This window comes from Neofelis nebulosa, chromosome 12 (genome assembly GCF_028018385.1).
Source record: "Neofelis nebulosa isolate mNeoNeb1 chromosome 12, mNeoNeb1.pri, whole genome shotgun sequence".
In the NCBI taxonomy this organism is placed as follows: Eukaryota; Metazoa; Chordata; class Mammalia; order Carnivora; family Felidae; genus Neofelis; species Neofelis nebulosa.
Window position 1 is genome coordinate 81,354,047 of NC_080793.1, and position 16,721 is coordinate 81,370,767.

The 16,721-nt window shown below is 40.9% G+C and overlaps 1 protein-coding gene across 3 annotated transcripts in view; it reads left to right on the top strand.

Annotated features, from left to right (window-relative positions):
• The window catches only part of CEMIP2 (cell migration inducing hyaluronidase 2), an 86,367-nt gene that overhangs the window by 58,665 nt on the left and 10,981 nt on the right, over positions 1–16,721 (top strand). For all 3 annotated transcript variants that reach the window (XM_058695707.1, XM_058695706.1, XM_058695708.1), the window contains exons 16-20: positions 646–823; positions 3,473–3,688; positions 7,609–7,817; positions 11,845–12,027; positions 16,123–16,342. In XM_058695707.1, the coding sequence (XP_058551690.1) occupies positions 646–823; positions 3,473–3,688; positions 7,609–7,817; positions 11,845–12,027; positions 16,123–16,342 (1,006 nt within the window). The remainder of the gene's footprint in view (positions 1–645; positions 824–3,472; positions 3,689–7,608; positions 7,818–11,844; positions 12,028–16,122; positions 16,343–16,721) is intronic.

Consider the following 16,721-nt stretch of genomic DNA (forward strand, 5'->3'; position numbering starts at 1 on the left):
GAGAAACCTAAGGGATCCAGAATATTATGGGTTTTGTACCTTAATTATAATTAATGATATATGATTAGTAGGTTAAGGAGTTTGTGTTTGAACAGAAAGGAGGAAAATGAATAAACCAAATTTCTCAATCCAGCCAACCCCTTTGACATAGTAAGCCTTGAGGATTTACACTTTTATGCTTTTAAGTGTATCATTTCATCTTATTACTATCATTTAGTGGCTTGAAAGGAGGTTCTCTCTGTGAAAGCACAGATTGGTCTTTTATTCTCCTGCCAGAGATTTTGGAACCAAAACCGAAGTATAGGAGTTCCCAAATAAAAGGTCTTGACTGAGTTGATTCAAGGAAGCAAAAATCACCTCTTCAGAGAGGCCTCCGTTCTGTCCAAAACAGCATCTCTCTTCTACCCAACCTATTGTATTACCGTGTCTCTGCCTGCACAACACTCACTGCCTGAAATTATCCTTGTTTTTCTGTTTGCCTTTTCCACCGTTTTGCTCGGGGATTTTGTCATGGTACCGCTGTATCCTAGAATTGTGCTTAGCGTGTATGAGATATTCAACAGTGTTTATAAAACAAACTTGTAAGTGACGTGCCGGTGCAGGGATGAGCCCATGCATATTAAACACAATCTTGTATTTCAACAGGACGTTCCCAATTAGAGGCTTTCAGATTTATGACGGGCCCATTCATCTAACCAGGTGCACTTTCAAAAAATATGTGCCAACTCCAGATAGGTACACCAGTGCTATCGGCTTCCTTGTGAAGAATCCCTGGCAGATAACTCCCAGGAATAACATCTCCCTTGTGAAGTTCGGTCCACACGTAAGTATGTTCTTACGGTACCTATGTGGTGACCACGACAGGAGCAAGAGGGGTAGCGCATCCCCAGAGACAAACACACGAACCAAGTGTTCGTACGAGTCTTTACAGCTGGGAGGAGAAATACATGCAAAAGAGACTCCTCATTCCATGCAGGCTGTCCCGTTGAGTTCAAGGTGAGAACAGAGATCCCATGTGACCAGGGGTATTTTTGACGTTCAAGTGATATCTCGAAAGGGACAGTGTCTTTTTTTTTTTTTTTTTTTTTTTTTTTAATTTTTTTTCAACTTTTTTTTTTAATTTATTTTTGGGACAGAGAGAGACAGAGCATGAACGGGGGAGGGGCAGAGAGAGAGGGAGACACAGAATCAGAAACAGGCTCCAGGCTCCGAGCCGTCAGCACAGAGCCCGACGCGGGGCTCAAACTCACAGACCGCGAGATCGTGACCTGGCTAAAGTCAGACGCTTAACCGACTGGGCCACCCAGGCGCCCCAGGGACAGTGTCTTAAAGTGATAGCGCGGGACTGAGGATGGTAGGGTTTCATAGGAACCAGAGGATTTGGGGAAGTTCGTTGTGATCATCTATGAAGTGATTTGAGTTCTGCCTGGTATTCTACTTGTCTGGGGCTTATTCTTTTGGGGAAACAGGATAAAAGGATGGGGAAGAGCAGAAGTCCTGGGGTGGTATAAAGCAAATATGGATAAAAACTGTCAGAAGGTTTTTACGAAGACTGCAAAGAAGACTGAGAAATCATTGTTTGCAGTACAGTGGCCCACAGGAATCGTTTGTTTTCTTAGTAGTTTCATCGGTGACCCCTGTACCGTCAGTACACAGGACAGTAAGGTTACGTACCTCTCCCTCCACCATCTTGCCAGTTCCAAAATGACCTTGGTACGTGGAGATTGGGTCTCAGACCATCTCGCTCGCCGCTTCCACAGGCGGCCACGACTGGGAAGTGGCTCATGCCTCTCTCATTCACGTCCGTGGGCTGACTCTGTGGTAGCCTGGTTTAAAATAGAACATGAGATAGTTTACCAAAGCCTGTATCTGGTTTTCCAGAATGGCTGAGGCAGGAAACAGAGGCACAGGTGCAAATTGGGATGCCAGCTTGGTTGGCTGGCTCTCTTTTCAACCGCATGACTGCAGGGGAAGAGGGAGGGCGACACTAGCAGGTAGCTTCCCACATGAATAAATAGGACGGTCTTTGGAGCAGCTCTCCAGTGTGGAGGCCGGGTGTTCACCTGCTGTGCACACAGACCTCCATACATGGAGCTGCAGTGACGATGACACAGTCGTTCTGAGAAACAGTTCATCAGGTGTTGTGTTGGTTGTGGAGTTCTGACTTCTAACATCCCTGCCGTGCAAACGCGGTGGTCATCATCCAGGAGGTCTGATGGTGCTCACGCCCTGGGAACAGCTTGTAAAGGGAATGGTTTGCCACATTTGTGCTCCCTGAAAACTGGGAAACATGCCCAAACTTCTCTTAGGTTTAACAACAGGATGTACAAGGGAAATGAGAAAAAAAGCCTACGACTAAGAACCTAGAGCCAGCCACGTGTCCCAGACGTCAATGATTTTTCATTGAATTGCTTATCATTTAGACGTTCAGTTTGACTTTAAATCATCTGAGCATGATGGGGCACCTGGGTGACTCAGTCAGTTAAGTGTCTGACTTTGGCTCAGGTCATGATCTCAGGGTTGGTGAATTTGAGCCCCCCTATCGGCCTTGCTGCTGTCAGTGTAGAGCCTGCTTTGGATCCTCTCTCTCTACTCCTACCCTGCTTGTGCTCTCTCTCTCTGTCAAAAAAAAAAAAAGGTGTGTCTGCACCCCTTGAATAGTATGAATAATTTACCACTAATAAGAAGCAGCTAAAGACTATAAAACATGTAATCTGCAGCCTGCGTCGCAGTTGTGTACTACATGTTTAATAAAAGCTTTAAATTAACTCTACCTGATATAAAAATTACTGAGCTGGGTTTGGTCTATGTTGACGAGAAAGTAACATACACTTTCTAGCAGATTTGAGTGAGTTCATTGGTCACCCAGCATACCAAGGCAACACTTGGCCTGTGTTTTGATTTGAAACTGTACATGTTTTTTGGTGGGGGGGGGGGGGGGTGTAAGGAGTCAAATGAACAAGAACTAAAGCATTTGGAGTGAAATAAAATGACGAACTAACTCAGAAGATAGAATTTATAACAGACTTTATTTAATCGAGGTATAATTTGCATACAGGGACATGCTCACATCCTAAGTGTCAGGTTTATAATTTTTAACAAATATGCATGGCTCCATATTTCCCTTCCCCACAACTGTTCTGATTCTCTTACCATAGGTTAGTTTTGTCTGGAGAGCAGGTCATAGTTTTTAATGGAAGATAAAGGGAAACACCAGCTATATTTTTAACATTTGCCACTTGAACTCCACAAGGCTTTGTAATTTCCACCCCCCCACCCCCACCCCCAACGAACCATGTCATAATTAAGTGAAAACTTTGGGTGCTGTGGTTGACAACTATGAACTGTGACTCAGAACTGCTCTGACCTCAAAGCAGTTGTAAGGGATATGCAGTTGGATCCTTGCAGGGGACGCTGGCCAGGAATGCAGAAGCCTTCATTTTGTGATGTCCTTGTCTTTCACTGCTGGCAGGTCTCTCTGAATGTCTTCTTTGGGAAGCCTGGCCCCTGGTTTGAAGATTGTGAGCTGGATGGTGATAAGAACTCCATATTCCATGACATCGACGGCTCTGTGACAGGATACAAGGATGCGTATGTGGGAAGAATCGACAATTACCTGATCCGCCACCCAAGCTGCGTGAATATTACCAAATGGAATGCAGTGGTCTGCAGCGGGAACTATGCCCAGGTAGGCCAGAATGCTCTCTGGTGCCTGATTCCTAACCAGCTCCTAATGGCACCACTTCCACAAGGAGTACTCCTCTGCTCCTCAGCATGGTCGATACTTTCCAAGGCATGACCTTCCTTTAGGAAAAAAGAAAAATAAAATCATTAGGAGTCATGGACTCAGACAAACTTTTTTAAGTTTATTTATTTGGAGAGAGAAAAAAGAGCGTATGTGAGCAAGCCTGGGAGAGGGGCAGAGAGAGAGGGAGAAAGAATTCCATGCAGGCTCTGCACTGTTAACATGGAGCCCGACATAGAGCTCGAGCTCACAAACAGTGAGGTCACGACCTGAACAGAGATCAGAGTCAGACGCTTAATGGACTGAGCCACTTTGGTGCCCCATGGACTCGTACAGTTTTATTTAAGGTTCCACTGCTCCAAATTAATTAAACAGGTGGAAAAGTGGGTCCAACAGAAATAGTACGACTCGCCCTTGGTTAAATATAGTTGGGATATGGTTGGCGTGAGAACCCATATTTCCTGAGTCTTAGGCCAGGTTTCCTTGTCATGCGACAGCTGTGCCCCCTGAGAGGGGGATTTATTCTTTGCTCTCAGGGTCATTATCTCTACTAAATTAGGGAATCTGGCAGAGGGATGAAGATGGGAAGGAGTCTCCTGACTTACTTTAAAGGAGTATTAGCTTCTTTGTTGTGGGATTTCTCATTCCAATATGGAAAAAAAAATGTTATTCTTGCCTAAGTCCTGGGAAGGACAAGGAAAAAATGGAGAATTAACTCTAGTAAAGAAGAAAACATGGTTTAAAATGTAATTTCTTTTTTCCTTTCATTTTATTCTTTTTAAAAAATTTTTTTTAAATGTTTATTTTGGAGAGAAACAGAGTCTGAGTGGGAGAGGGACAGAGAGAGAGAGGGAGACACAGAATCTGAAGCAGGCTCCAGGCTGTCAGCACAGAGCCCAACATGGAGCTCGAACCCACGAACCCTGGGATCATGACCTGAGCTGAAGTCGGAAGCTCAACCAACTGAGCCACCCGGGTGCCCCCCTTTCATTTTATTCCTAATCAGAATTGCCTGCTAAAACTAAGTAACCTATCAATACCTAGGAAGCTATAGACATTCTAGAATTACAAGGTGCTTTGGTGACTCTGTCGTTTAAGCATCCAACTCTTGAACTCAGCTCAGGTCTTGATCTCAGGGTTGTGAGTTCAAGTCTCACACTGGGCTCCACACTGAGCACGAAGCCTACTTAAAAAAAAAAAAAAGAAATTTTAGAATTAAAACGAAAAGCTTTCAGCTCCTTTTTGTAGCTATAGTTTTAGTTAAGTTTCGTGTGTATGTGTCTGTCTGAAAGTGGTGTGTACTCACCAAGGAAATAAAAAATTATTATAAATGCATCTGTCAACCCTTTGGATTTCAAGCGTATTTGAGAATATGAACCTGATCCTTCTATCTTATAAAGCAGAGTAGTAATTCACTTTTTACTGAAGGATGAAGAAAGAAATAAGTCATCTAATACTTCCTAGGAGGCTCTGGGAATGGTAGGACCACAGGTCAGAAATTTTTTCCTGAGAATTTTGGATTTGGGCTGGGGGCCCAGATCTGCAGACATTTGTAGAAGACTTTATGTCTTTAAGCAAAGGGTAGAACACCTGGATCTCAAGATAGAATAACAATTACTTAGCTATTTGTAAATATATTTTAATGGGATGCTTGTTTTTTGCTAACCCAAGGGTTAAAGGGGCTCAGGAAAAAAGGTGGTAACATAGAAGAATTAAGGTAATATGTGCTACCTCATATCTTCCCGGATTTGGAAGAAGGGAGGAGATCTATCTGTCTATCTATCTATCTCCCATTATATATTATATATAACCTGTTATATATAACTTGTTTTTTATGTAGTTTTAATATTTTATTATTTTAACTTATATTTTGTAATATATACATGTATATATATAATATTTATATAACCTATAAATAAATACAGGTTAAATATAAACATTTTTAAAAACAATATGTATTATATGTAACCTACAGGTTAAATATAAACCTGTGTTTAAAAATAAGTATGTTATGGGGTGCCTGGGTGGCTCAGTCAGTTAAGCGTCTGACTTCAGCTCAGGTCATGATCTCACAGTTCCGTGGTTTCAAGTCCCACGTCGGGCTCTGTGCTGACAGCTCAGAGCCTGGAGCCTGATTCAGATTCTGTGTCTCCCTCTCTCTCTGCCCCTCCCCTGTTCACACTCTGTCTCTGTCTCAAGAATTAATAAACATTAAAATAATAATTAAAAAAATAAGTATGTTATTTGTAGTAACTATAATATATAGTACATACTAAATATATATATTTAAATGAAGACAGTCAGTAATCTCAAAATATATATTTCCCATCTATTTTAAATCTTTAAGTGGTATCAGAAAGGAGAGTATTGTGTTGAAACACAAATAAGACTTAAGCTTTCCTGGCTCAATATGTACAAAACTGTAGAAATGACAGGAAGAAAAATAGAGAAATATTGTGGATTAAATACAGTATTCTGCAAATGTTTTAAGACTTCTGGGGAATTCTGTTACAGGATACTGATTTGCTTTAGGAAATTGTTCTGAGGTTTGTTCTTTAGAGGATGCATTTGGGGAAGGTTTTGTTTTGGCAGAGCAAGGGCTCAAATACCACTGGAATAAATTCGGAATTCTCAAAGTTGTCTCTGTTTAATATATTTTTCCAGTTTTTGTAAAGTGCTTTATAAAGCCTTTTTTTTTTTTTTTTTTTTTGAATGGGTGAAAAATGACTTCTTGGGCTGATGTAGGTCATGGAAAATGAAAAGCCGAAGCTCTAAGATATTTCAATTTTCCATCTCTTGTTTTAGAGAAAAGGCTTTCAGATTTGACTGGAGGGTGTCAGGTTTCACGTTAATTTACGGGTTTTTTTTGGATGTGTGTTCTTCAGACTGAGGTATTTCTTTGACAAGCTGTGTAAGCCGCAAAGGCTTTATATTCTGATGAATAAGCTGGCCCGTTGTGGCGGAGGAGATGATGAAGATCTTGGCTAGCAGAATGCTTGGTCTGGTTTTACCATTTCAGTTTAAGTGGGGCTTCATTTTAAGTATAACTTACGATGAAGTTGGCTTCTACTCGTTTAGTCTGGCTCAGATCACAGAACCTCTGTTCTGAAAGTAGAGACACTGGACTTTGTGCTGGAAATGTTTGTTTAGCTATTTAAGCTTTTGCTCTCTCCTCCTTAATTCTTTTTAAAAGTTTGTATCAAGCTTTAATTTTAATTCCAGTAGACTTAACATACAGTGTTAGTGTCAGGTGTATAATATAGTGATTCAGCAATTCTATACATCACTCAGTGCTCACCATGGTAAGTATGCTTTAAAAAAAGTTTTTTTAAGTGTTTATTTATTTTTGAGAGGGAAGGGAGGGGCAGAGAGAGAGGGAGACACAAAATCTGAAGCAGGCTCTAGGCTGTCAGCACGGAGCCTGACGCAGGGCTTGAACCCACGAACCTCGAGATCATGAACTGAAGTTGGATGCTCAACCGACTGAGCCACCCAGGTGCCCTGATAAGTGTATTAATCCCCATCACCTATTTCACCCATCCCCTCACCCACCTCCCCCTCTGGGAATCACCAGTTTGTTCTCTGTAATTAAGAGTCTTCTTCCCTTTTATTCTTTTTTTTTTTTTTTTGTAACGTTTATTTATTTTTGAGACAGAGAGAGACAGAGCATGAACGGGGGAGGGTCAGAGAGAGGGAGACACAGAATCCAAAACAGGCTCCAGGCTTTAAGCCATCAGCACAGAGCCCGAGGCGGGGCTCGAATTCACGGACCGCGAGATCATGACCTGAGCCGAAGTTGGCTGCTCAACCGACTGAGCCACTCAGGCGCCCCCTTTCCTTTCATTCTTAATTGTTTTTTGAAGGTTTATGTCCAGACATGGAGCACTCAGAATCTGACGATGACCATCGCACGAGATGAGTATCCCTCCTATCCGATGGTGCTCCGAGGCATTAACCAGAAGGCCACCTTTCCACAGTACCAGCCTGTGATCATGCTGGAAAAGGGCTATACCATCCACTGGAATGGACCTGCCCCACGGACTGCTTTTCTATACCTCATAAACTTCAACAGGTATGTCTCTCTTACGGTTACTTCAAGTAGCTGAGCAAGTTGTAATTTAGTGGAGAAAAATTATCACTTTTCTGTAGCGAGTAAAGAATGCCAGTTTTCATGTACTTTGTTCTTCTCATGTGGAGGCTGTATGTATTTTATGCTGATGAGATTAAGCAATTGAATCCTGTCATTTTAAAAACATTTCTTATTGTCTATGGTCAAGGTATTGTGTGCAGAAAGCCATTAGGTTATAATATAGTCTGCTGAATACTTTAATGCCCCATAGCTGAGATGGAAAGAAGTTTTATCTGGTATTCCAACTGAGCACTTGGTAATCAAGAACATGAAAACACTTTTGAGGCCAAGTTCAGACTTGGCAGAAGAGAGTCGTGTGATTTTGTTTTTAAGTGTTTATTTTTTTTTTTAAGGATTATTTATTTGTTTCAAAAGAGAGAGAGGGAGAAAGCATGAGCAAACAGGGTAGGGGCAGAGAGAGAGAGAGAGGGCGAGAGAGAGAATCCTAGGCAGGCTCCATGCTGTCAGCACAGAGCCCAACGTGGGGCTCGAGCCCATGAACCGTTAGATCACAATCTGAGCCAAAATCAAGAGACAGACGTTTAACTGTCTGTGCCACCCAGGTGCCCCTGAGGAAGGGATACTAAGTGTTTTGTCTTGTTACAAAAACAATACCTTTGAGAAAAAGCTGGTTCTGCTCAGGGACTGATGGATTCAGCGTGTTAAGAGCATAGGGTGCCTCAGAGGAGGTGACAGGGGATGCTGGAAGGGAGGGATGGGATTATTTTGAAAGGTAGAGGTAACCAGTCTATTTATATGTGATGGTTAACCTATGAGACTCCATGCAACTGCTCAGATATGTACTGGAAAAATCAAAATGGCTTGTTCACCTGGCTGGTCATAAAGCTCTGACTTGTTAGAACTCTCTTAAAACGCTCACTTGAAATGAACAGAGGGAGGCATAGAACATGTAGGAATTCAGCTCTGAGTAGGTCACTTCCAAGGATCGGTGAATATCAGCGGGTTCTGAGCTGTTAGATCTCGCACATCCTCTAAACTGGACCATTGCTGCTTTCCTATAATACTTGCTGCGCTTTCTCTGTTCCTTTGCTGGAGAATCACAGCCCTGCCTACTGAGTCAACCAAGGCAAAAATCCCAGGAGTCATCACCGACTCTTCTTTTTCTTCATCCCTTCCCATCAGTGACCAAACCCTGTTAGCTCTGTCTCCTTAATGTTGTTTGCATCTCTCCTCTTCTTTCCACCTCTGATGCTTGTGGCTGAGTTCAGGCCATTATCATCTGTTGCCTGGATCCTGTTCTATCTCCTCGTCTCTAATCCTTAGTTCACAGTGTGTCTGGGGGGCAGTTTCCTAAAAGCCAGTATGATATTATCGCTCCCGTGAGTGAGCAGCGGAGAAGGCAATGAAAGAAACAAATGATAGCTACAGAGGCTCAAGGAGAAATGTCAGCGATCAGTAGTCCGAAGAATTATATCTGGCAGGTTACGAACTTGAGGTGAGGTATTACAACCACGTGGTATGCAGGATTCTATAAGTATCACGTGTAACTTTTGAACAAATACTGAGCAAGTAAAAATATTTTAAAGTGAAAAAGGGCTGAGCCCAGAATTTTCAAAAATATGCATGGGCTTTTGAAGTTCAGTCAGACTTTCCTTGCTTAAGTAGCTCAGAGTTTGTAAAAATTTCATCATGGGCAGAGGCAAGAGGAGGAGACAGATAATTTTTTTCTTCTCAAATTTAATATGATCATGGAGCGGTCATAGGTTTTGCCACAGTGCCTCTTCTGCAAATAACACTTTACACATGATAAAAGCTGTACGTATTCCTTAAACAAAATAAAGAAAATAGAGAAAAACATGAGGAAAATGGGAAAAAAAAACCCTAGAATTCTTCTAATCGAAGTGAGACATTATAAATGTATTGTTCTCTCTCTCCGCCCTCACGTGTTTTCTGAGCATATAGATAAACCAAGATTTATTTAACTACTCTCTTCCTCCATGAACATTTAGTGTTTCTTCTGCCAGCCTCTCCATATCCCCCTTTTGCTATTATAAATGATATTACACAGAGCATCTTTTCTTAGACATTTTTGGTCTGCATTTCTAATTATTCTTTAGCGAAAGTACTGGTAAAATCTGCATGAATAATTTTAAGGCCTTGTTACATATTGTTTCAATTCTTAAAGTGTTTTTTTTTTTTGTTTTTTTTGTTTTTTGGGTTTTTTTTGAGAGAGAGAACAAGCAGGGTGGGGCAGAGAGAGAGGGAAAGAGAGAATCCCAAGCGGGCTCAGCGCAGAGCCTGACGCAGGGCTCAGACTCACAAACGGCTCACATATCGGCTCACGACCAGAGCCGATACCATTAGTTGGACCGTTAACTGACTGAGCCACCAGGTGCCCTTAAAAATTCTTTAGAAGAGGGGGCATCCGGGTGGCTAAGTTGGTTAAGCAGGCAATCTTGGCTTAGGTCATGATCTCACAGTTCGTGGGTTCAAGCCCAGCATTGGGCTCTCCGCTGTTAGCGGGAATGCGGTTTAGATCCTATCTCCCCTTCTCTCTCTGCCCTTCCCCTGCGTGTTGTCTCTTTCTCCAAATAAATAAATAAACTTAAAAAAAATTCTTTAGAATAGTAGTGATTTATATAACCTTGCCAATGTACTTAATGCCATGGAACTGTGGAATTAAAATGGATAAAAAGATGATATTTTTTGTTACATATATTTTACCACGACTTAAAAAATGCCTGAAGGGGCTCCTGGTGGCTCAGTTATTTAGCCATCTGACCTTGACTCAGGTCATATCTCGCCATTCCTGAGTTTGAGCCCCACATGGGGCTCTGTGCTGACAGCTCAGAGCCTGGAGCTTGCTTCAGATTCTATGTCTCCCTCTCTCTCTGCCCCTCCCCTCTTGCACTGTCTCTCTCTCTCTCTCTCTCTCTCTCTCTTTCTCTGTCAAAAAAAAACAAAACAAAACATTAAATCACTTAAAAAAAATTCCCCCAAACAGCAAATGATTTAAAAAAGGGCAATATTTTTAATTGTTTTCAGGAAGTATTGATTTTATATCTAAAGATAGGACATCAGATAAGGAAAAAACACCATGGTAATTTGGTAATATGCATCAAAAACTTTAAAAATACATATGCCTTTATATTCAGCAATTTTACCACTAGGTATTTATCCTAAATGCAATAACAAAAGACAAAACACATTTATAAACAAAATAATTCTTTGAAGGGGCACCTGGCTGGCTCAGTCAGTGGAGCATGCAACTCTTGATCTCAGGGTTGTGAGTTTGAGCCTCACGTTGGACGCAGAGATTACTTTAAAGAAGATTCTCTTTAGGGACGCCTGGGTGGCTCTGTTGGTTAGCGTCAGACTTCGGCTGTGGTCATGATCTCATAGTTTGTGAGTTTGAACCCCACGTCGGGCTCTGTGCTGACAGCCTGGAGCCTGCTTTGGATTCCGTGTGTGTCTGTCTCTCTCTCTGCCCCTCTCCCTGCTCATGCTCTGCCTCTCTGTCTCTCTCTCTCTCCCTCAAAAATAAGTAGCCATTAAAAAATTTTAAAAAGTTCTGTTCAAAGATTTTACCGGTGTATGCTCCCGCTATCAGGCTCTTAGTGTCTCCTCCATCTTTGTGTACCCCATACCCAGCCATGTCACTTAACTTTATTCTCTTCTTGCAGTGCCTAAGTACATTTTATCCAACTTCTATTCACATTCCCTGAAGTCCTGTTGAAACTAAGACATTTTTTATAAGCCAGACAATTGTTGTGTGTATATATATATATATATATATATATATATATATATATATTGAGAAGTGTGGGGAACATACAAAGATAGGGTATTTGCTGGTATGTTGGGGTACAGGACTTCACTGTTAGTGGCTCAGTACACAGGAGAAATTTAAGGAGGAGAAAAATCATGGCTGAAATTTACATATGCTATAATACTCAAAATTATATAGGCCTAAGTGTGAATTCATTGTTTTATTGTCTCTCCTTTACAGGAATGACTGGATTCGAGTTGGCCTCTGCTATCCATCAAACACAAGTTTTCAGGTTACCTTTGGCTTTTTACAGCGCCATAATGGCTCATTATCCAAAATGGAAGAGTATGAGCCTGTGCATTCACTGGAGGAATTGCAGAGAAAGCAGTCGGAGAGGAAATTCTATTTTGACTCCAGCGCGGGGTAATGAAGCACAACCAGTGAATGAGAATTATTGCTATTTTTCTTTAATGGTGAAATGACTAGTTCTTCACCCTAACTAAGAATAGGTTGTGATGTGACAGCTGTTTAGAAAAGCAGCTGATGTGGGTAATTCTCTGCTCATCACTATTAGAGGTTTAGAGACAGAATGCCTCGTAATTATAGTTGGCAGCAGGAATGAAATGAAGATGTTTGCCATATACCTATTAAGGCAATTTAGAGAGAGAAATTATCCTTGTCAGTAAAGAACCAGTAGACCCAATGGAAAATCAAAATAATTTTTTCTATCACAACCCTTAAGATGATTATTTACATGTGATATAGTTCATATTTCAGCAAAAGCTCTCTTTTTTTTTCTTCCTTTAAGGTGATCTTTCAAGTTGACCTTGAGTTTACAAAAAACGAAAACAAACCACTGTATAACCATGGCATATTTGCTTTCAACTCTCTCTAGGCTACATCTTTCCACTTTTTAATTCTAATCCTGTTCACCTGGGGTCCTGTTGGCTTTGTCTGCTTTTATCCAGTTACAGTCTCTCAGCCTTTGGGTTATGGTAGGCTCGATCTCCTGTACTCTTCCAACAAGTAGCATGCTCCTTTAGTATCCATTCCTTGAGCTGACATTCCTATCACGTGCCATCGTCTAGGTGCTGTAAAGATACTGATGTAAATAAGGCTCATTTCTTCCACAAATTCACAGTCCATTGAAGGATGTGGGCATGCCAAGCAAGTAATTAGAGAGCTAGAGGATTATATGCTGTAAATCCCGTAGCAGGATGTTCAGTAGGCCTTTTGCGGTAACCCAGAAGCTCGGTCTAGGATGCCCAGTCATGGGGCTAACTCCTGAGGAACCAGTAGGAGGAGATGGAAAAAGAGAGGGGTAAGGTGTCCCTAGGAGCAGTGTGGATAGATGCATGGAGGCATGGAAGAACGTGGCATGGCATGTTTGGGGAAAGACAAGTTCAGAATGGGGAGAAGGGTGGCGAGTCTGATGGGGGAATGAGGTCGGGTTTTAGTCGAGTGCCTTATTAGTTTTTGAATAAGATGCAGCTCGTTTGCCCTCCAGGACCCCTCCAGCAGCCAGTGTGGCCAGCTTAAGTCTTCTCTTACCATAATTGTCTCTGATTTTCAATTTCTAATTAGACTTAAAACACCCACTTGGACTTTTCTTCTACAGATGACAGAAATTCCACATTCCCTATTGATTTTCCACAAAAATAAATGCAACACCTAAATTTGTGAGGATGGTCTGGGGATCACATATTCATGATTAGCTGGGAAATATTTTGTTCAGCCGGGTATTTTTATTTATTTATTTGTTTGTTTATTTAAATTTTTTAAATCTTTATTTATTTTTGAGAGAAAGACAGAGCATGAGCAGGGGAGGAGCAGAGAGAGAGGGAGACACAGAATCGGAAGCAGGCTCCAGGCCCTGAGCTGTCAGCACAGAGCCCGAATTGGGGTCGAACCCATGAACCGCGAAATCATGACCTGAGCCAAAGTCGGACGCTCAACCGACTCAGCCACCCAGGCGCCCTATTTTGTTTATTTTTAATTTACATCCAAGTTAGTTAGCATGTAATGCAACAATGATTTCAGGAGTAGATTCCTTAATGCCCCTTTCCCATTTAGCCCATTCCTCCCTCCCACAACGCCTCCAGCAACCTTCTGTTTGTTTTCTATATTTGAGAGTCTCCTATGTTTTGTCCCCCTCCCTATTTTGATATCATTTTTACTTACCTTCCCTTATATTCATCTGTTTTGTATCTTTAAATTCCTCATGTGAGTGAAGTCATAAGATATTTGTCTTTCTCTGACGGACTAGTTTCACTTAGCATAATACCCTCCAGCTCCATCCACATAGTTGCAAGTGGCAAGATTTCATTCTTTTTGAGTGCCGAGCAATACTCTATTGTATATATATACCACATCTTCTTTATCTATTCATCCATTGATGGACATTTGCGCTCTTTCCATACTTTGGCTATTGTTGATAGTGCTGCTATAAACATGGGGGTGCATGTGCCCCTTTGAAACAGCACACCTGTATCCCGTGGATAAATACCTAGTAGTGCAATTGCTGGATCGTAGGGCAGTTGTATTTTTAATTTTTTGAGAAACCTCCATAGTGTTTTCCAGAGTGGCTGCACCAGCTTGCATTCCCACCAGCAGTGAAAAGAGATCCTCTTTCTATACATCCTCGCTGACATCTTTTGTTGCCTGAGTTATTAATGTTAGCCATTATGACAAGTGTGAGGTGGTATCTCGTGGTTTTGATTTGTATTTCCCTGATGATGAGTGATGTTGAGCATTTTTTCATGTGTCGGTTGGCCATCTGGATGTCTTCTTTGGAGAAGTGTCTATTCATGTCTTTTGCCCATTTCTTCACTGGATTGTTTGTTTTTTGGGTGTTGAGTTTTATAAGTTTTTTTTACAGATTTTGGATACTAACCCTCTATCTGATATGTCATTTGCAAATATCTTCTCCCATTCCGTTGGTTGCTTTTTAGTTTTGCTGATTGTTTTCTTTGCTGTGCAAAAGCTTTTTATTTTGATGAAGTCCCAATAGTTCATTTTTGCCTTTGTTTCCCTTGCCTCTGGAGACGTGTTGAGTAAGAAGTTGCTGCAGCCAAGGTCAAAGAGGTTTTTGCCTGCCTTCTCCTCTAGGATTTTGATGGCTTCCTATCTTATGTTTAAGTCTTTCATCCATTTTAAGTTTATTTTTGTGTATGGTGTAAGAAAGTGGTCCAGGTTCATTTTTCTGCATGTCACTGTCCAGTTTTCCCAGCACCACTTGCTGAAGAGACTATCTGTATACCATTGGATATTCTTTCCTGCTTTGTCAAAGATTGGTTGGCCAAACATTTGTGGGTCCATTTCTGGGTTCTCTATTCTGTTCCATTGATCTGAGTGTCTGTTTCTGTGCCAGTACCAGATTGTCTTGATGATTACAGCTTTGTAATACAGCTTGAAGTCCAGGATTATGATGCCTCCAGCTTTGGTTTTCTTTTTCAAGATTGCTTTGGCTATTTGGGTTCTTCTCTGGTTCCATACAAATTTTAGGATTGTTTGTTCTAGCTCTGTGAAGAATGCTGCTGTTATTTTGATAGGGATTGCTCAGCCAGGTATTTTTATAATCCCTCAGTCTCCAAGGTTCTCATTCTTTTTAATTCTATTCATTTTGACAATTTTTAATTATATCTCAAAAAGCCCAGACCCAATTAGGTCCCTTTCATTCCTTCTGCATATATGTTAAAAGTATCGATGTTAGAACAATGGCTGATTTTTTCCTCAGTATCGCAACTTTTCATTGTTCACTGACTTCCTATTAAAATATGAGTTCTTAATCTCTAGTAATCAATCACATTTGATCAAATGCTTTGCAGTCTCCCCTTGGTTCAGAAACACTAGTTCCGCTGACAGACATTGGACTGTTGCCTGGAAGTGACTTTTCCATTCATCTTGGCAGCTGGAGGATCATTCAGAGTGGGCGTGACTATTCATTTCACTTGATTTTGGCCAAAGTACAGACAGAAGGACCTCAGGCCCATCTGCTCTTAGTAAACATCACAGGAACTGATGTGAGACCATATCTTGGCCTTAGCCAAGCAAGTCACAGTTGCTATTTTTATTTCAATTTTATGCCTTAAACCAAAATGATTTATAAACAAAAAAAAAAAAAAAAAAAAAAAAGAATAAACCACACTAATTTACAAAATCCTAAAACTCAATACAAGTCTAAAATTTTCCAAAGAATTTTTGAACCAAACCAAAGGCCATCCTCCCAAATTACCCATTGAACTAATTTAATCCAGAAATTAACTTTGATATGTTCCAGAATGACTGAATTGGGTTATCAAAATATTTTCTGAACATAGTCTTCACATTTGACTTAGGACCCTAGGAGGATAGAAAGGAATGAGAAACAACTTTATTACTTTTGTAATTTATTTTCTTTTAAGGAAAAGTTACTTTATTAGAGGAATGTCCCTTTAGGCCATGAGCTGATCTGAGGAATTTTTGTTAGTTTGTGAGTGTCAGTCTAACACCCTATGGATTGGTTTGTGTTCTACACAGGTTACTATTTTTGTATCTCAAAGCCAAAAGCCACAGGGATGGCCACAGTTACTGTTCATCTCAGGGATGCGAAAGAGTCAAGATCCAGGCAGCAACAGACTCAAAAGACATCAGTAACTGCATGGCCAAAGCTTATCCTCAGTATTACAGGAAGCCATCAGCACTCAAGCGCATGCCATCCATGCTCACCGGGCTTTGTCAAGGCTGCGGGACCCAACAGGTAAACAAGGAAGAAAAGTGGACTGTGGGTTGAGAGAAAGAATGAAAAGTTTTTTTTGTTTTTGGAGGGTTTTTTTTGTTTTTTTGGGTTTTTTTTTTTTTTTTTTTTTGCAATAGGCACATTTTTCTTTGAAACATCTGTATTGCCAAGTTAGAAATATTGCATGGTTTCTCCTGAATTGTGGCCCATTGTAGAATGTGATGCTTATAAGAAGCAAACTAGTCCAAATTCATAATAAAAATATCTTACCCCTGTGATATGTCAGTTTATCCTGGATGACTATAGACGTTTTGGTCCTCATCTTTTATCCCCCCTCAGGTGTGATTCTGTTACAATATTGCTATTGGGTTTACATTTCAATGATGTAGAAAAATACGTT